We start from the raw sequence: 3,442 nt of genomic DNA on the forward strand, positions 1-3,442 counted from the left end.
CCACTAACAAACGTGGACGGAAACTTGCCTTTTCTTTTGCCAGTGATCTGGAGATTTGTTTAAAATCTGTCCTAAGTTTGGAAGGAAACTTGGCTTGAAACAAAACTCAGGTATTACAATCCCCCAAGCACTAGCCTCAAAAAATCTAATATCCAACACTACTGAGCAGCTTTCAGTTTAACTGCTGAATTTTCTTCTTGGTGCATCAAGTGCTTTATTAAAAAAAACAAACAGCACTTAAAGTTCCTAGAAGATTATTCTTGAAGATTTTGACTCATTTTCCATGTGCACCTCCCTTTCAACTTTCTCAGCTGCCTCCTGGTCATCCTCTCCCACTCCGTCCTTTTTTAGGATCTTCAGCGGCCACCAGAGGGAGCCACTCCGGCGGTCTCGGCGGACAGTGCGTTCTACCGGCCAGCAGCAGGGGGCGCCTTTATCCCCCGTCAGGAAGTAGAGGAGAGCGTTGAGCCAGGCGTTGCAGGAGGCAAGCGGCCGAGTGACCTTGTAGCAGATGGAGACGGTCTTCATGGCGTTGCAGCCACCGAGCTGCCCCCGCCGCAGGAGCAGGAACAGTGTCCGGGTCACGTGGAAGGGCAGGAAACAGAGAGCAAACAGCAGTGTGATAGTAACAATGGTTTTTATGGATTTCCGCCGCCGACGGATGTAGTGGGAGTACTGGGATCCGGAGATGGAGACAGAGGTTCTTTCCCGCTCTCTAACTCCTTCTGCTGCCCCATCACCCACCTGACCATCCTCGCCGCCTTCTACTGAGCTGGGAGGGGAGCGCAGGGTCTGAAATATCGTCCTGACCACCTGAGAGTAGCACCAGGCGATGATGACAAAGGGCACAAAGAAGCCCAACAGGTGGAGGACGATGCCGTATGGGACATAGTCGGCAAACTCCTTATCGATGGCGTCATCCCAGCAGTTCATGTACCCCTCCACGTCCTGTTCCCCAGTCCTGTTCCCGTCGTCCTTTGCTTCTCCAGGCCCGGGAACACCAACACCTCCTCGCCTGATGTATCCAGTCTGGGCAAACCTGAAGATGGGGCAGGTGAGAATGAAAACCACCACCCACACCAATGCACAGGTCCCCTTCACCACCCGCTTGCTCTCTAGAGTGATGGTCCTCATCGGATGGCAGATCCCCAGGTACCTGTGGAGTACAACCAGTGGTAAGTTTGAATCCATCGCTTCAATCTTCTTTTAGTTTAAAATGTCTTCACACTCAAGGACGTGAACGCTCAGGTGCTTGGTTATGGGTTTTTGAAATTATTTGTAGCTCTGTGTACTCACACACCCATGGATGAATGTTCAAAATACAAAAAGAGGTTTTCAACACTGAGAAATAAACTGTATTTTCTTCACAATCATGGAGACTGAGACCAAGAAGGAGCAGTTCTTGTTGTTGTCAGGACTTTAGCATTTTGATTTCCAGTTTACAACATAATCTCAAACCTGAAAACAATGAACAGAGTTCAGCTAAAAGTGCTGACGGTAACGTTATGTTACGCAGGGCTGGTGTGTTTGCGGAGCATCCTACCTGTGCACAGAGATGCAGGTGAGGAAGAAGATGGAGCAATAGAGGTTGAAGTAGAAGAGGAAGCGTACGAGGCGGCACATGAAGTCCCCGAACACCCAGCTGTCCCTCAGTACGTAGCTGGCCACCAGAAAGGGCAGCGACAGGCCATACATCAGGTCAGTGGTCGCCAGGTTCACCATGTAGATCAGTGAGGTGTTCCAGCGCCGCCCACCACCACTGCTACCGCCGCCGCCGCCACAGCAGCCACCGTGGTGGCGGCAGGAGCGCAGCAACACCACAGAGTTGAGGGTGAGGCTAAAGAGAAAGGTCAGGGAGTAGCAGACGGGCAGGAAGACGTACTTGTAGGATTCATCAATGCTGCAGGATGACGGAGGGAGAGATGAGGTTGGCAAGGTGCCAGAGGTGTTGGGATGGTTGCTTGTCACCACCAGGTTAACGTCTGGAGTGACGCTGGAGGCTTGACTCAATCCCATGATGAACCACTGAAGGCTATTCCTGGCAGAGCTGGATCGGTTCAGGTTCCTCTGGCATCATCTCAGCTCCTTCACAGGACTCAAGTCTTCCCGCTCACTGAGGTTTCCTTCATTTATCCTTCCTCTGATCCATCTAATCATTTATCTGTCTGATCTCTGTCTCCTCGCTGTGGACTGATCCATGTCTCTGGAAACAAAGTTTCTGTGAAAAAGAAGGGAAAAAAACACACGGTCATTAGTTTGGAAAAGCTCGTTCAGAATGTACCACCGGTGTTTTGCTGATGAAGACTATGTCTCGCTCAATTAGCCCCTCAATCATTAACGAAGCTTTCCGGAAACCTCTCTCCGTTCATGTGGCGTTTGCAGCAGGCAGGTGGTTTGTTCGGGCTGATGAAGCGTTTGGGTCAGGGTTTAAATTCAAGCCCGTGTTTTTAAACAACAGTGGCAAAAGTTTTACATGCAGGTGTTTTGGCCCCGACAGTACTGTCAGCTGCACAGTGTAAAAGACTGAGTTCCAGACTGTTCCAACAGCAGGAAAATCATACGAGACAAAGTGTGGACGCACTTAAAGGTTATATATCGTCCGTAAGTAGCGAGAGCTCTGCTAACGGATATAAAGAATACGTGATTTAGACTGAAGGATGTGGATATCGTATGTTTTGGGTGGATTTTGGGATCTGAGGCGTAGTTTACATTTTCATGATTTAACTCTGTGATAGTGTCACTCTCTGAATCCCAACTGCTATCAGATGGATTACCATGAAATTTTATCATCAGAACAGAAATGACCTCAGGGCTTTTCACGTACATCAGGTCTAGACCATGGTCTGACCATAAACCCCTGGAGACTTCTGTCCAAATACATGAAACATGAATGTTTCCTGTTCACTTCAGTCAGGACACACCTTATGGACAAAAGCTGACGTTGATGGATCAGCTTATAATACTGTATTGTTTGGCCATATTCAGTTTTGGTTAAAAAATTATTGGAAACACTGCCTTTACCATAGATTAACAGTTTGTCAGAGGACCACAGCAAAGTGCTGAAGCTGAACTCTGCATGGCTGCTGCAAGCTTTCTTTGAAAGTGTGATCAGTAACCAGAAGCCCATCGTCCTGAGCAGGCAGAGAACAGTTAGCCACATGAACATCCCATAATGATGTTAAAGGTGCCTGTACTCACCCTGACCCTCAGTGAACACAAGATTTTTTAAAAACGCACGCTCCTGTAGGACTTCACTCTGCAGGCCTTCGTCCATTGTCCATTACAATCTACAGTTCCCAAGGTGACATGTTTGGACGTCTCGTTTTTTTTTTTTCAAGACCCAAAAACGTAAATCATAATTTACCATCAAAGAAAACGGAGAAAAGACACAAATCCTCACACTGGAAGCACAAAACTGTGGTCTGTTCATTTTTTGGTGATC

General features: G+C 48.0%; 1 protein-coding gene across 1 annotated transcript; it reads right to left on the reverse strand.

Moving 5' to 3' along the window:
• Positions 1-246: 246 nt before the first annotated feature.
• LOC121190887 (P2Y purinoceptor 3-like) lies at positions 247-2,016 on the reverse strand. The gene is made up of 2 exons (XM_041051915.1): positions 1,544-2,016; positions 247-1,156 (listed from the first exon to the last, which is right to left on the reverse strand). Exons 1-2 carry the CDS (start codon positions 2,014-2,016, stop codon positions 247-249), a joined length of 1,383 nt encoding a protein of 460 aa, XP_040907849.1.
• Positions 2,017-3,442: the final 1,426 nt, after the last annotated feature.

Source organism: Toxotes jaculatrix, chromosome 12 (assembly GCF_017976425.1).
Source record: "Toxotes jaculatrix isolate fToxJac2 chromosome 12, fToxJac2.pri, whole genome shotgun sequence".
NCBI classification, from domain to species: Eukaryota; Metazoa; Chordata; class Actinopteri; family Toxotidae; genus Toxotes; species Toxotes jaculatrix.

What these genes read in the sequence shown, in the direction of transcription:
- LOC121190887 (XM_041051915.1), bottom strand. Translation starts at nt 2,016, where the DNA reads ATGGGATTGAGTCAAGCCTCCAGCGTCACTCCAGACGTTAACCTGGTG. An exon ending in ACCTGCATCTCTGTGCACAG is followed by an intron (nt 1,157 to 1,543) that starts GTAGGATGCTCC and finishes TGTACTCCACAG; the next exon opens with GTACCTGGGGATCTGCCATC.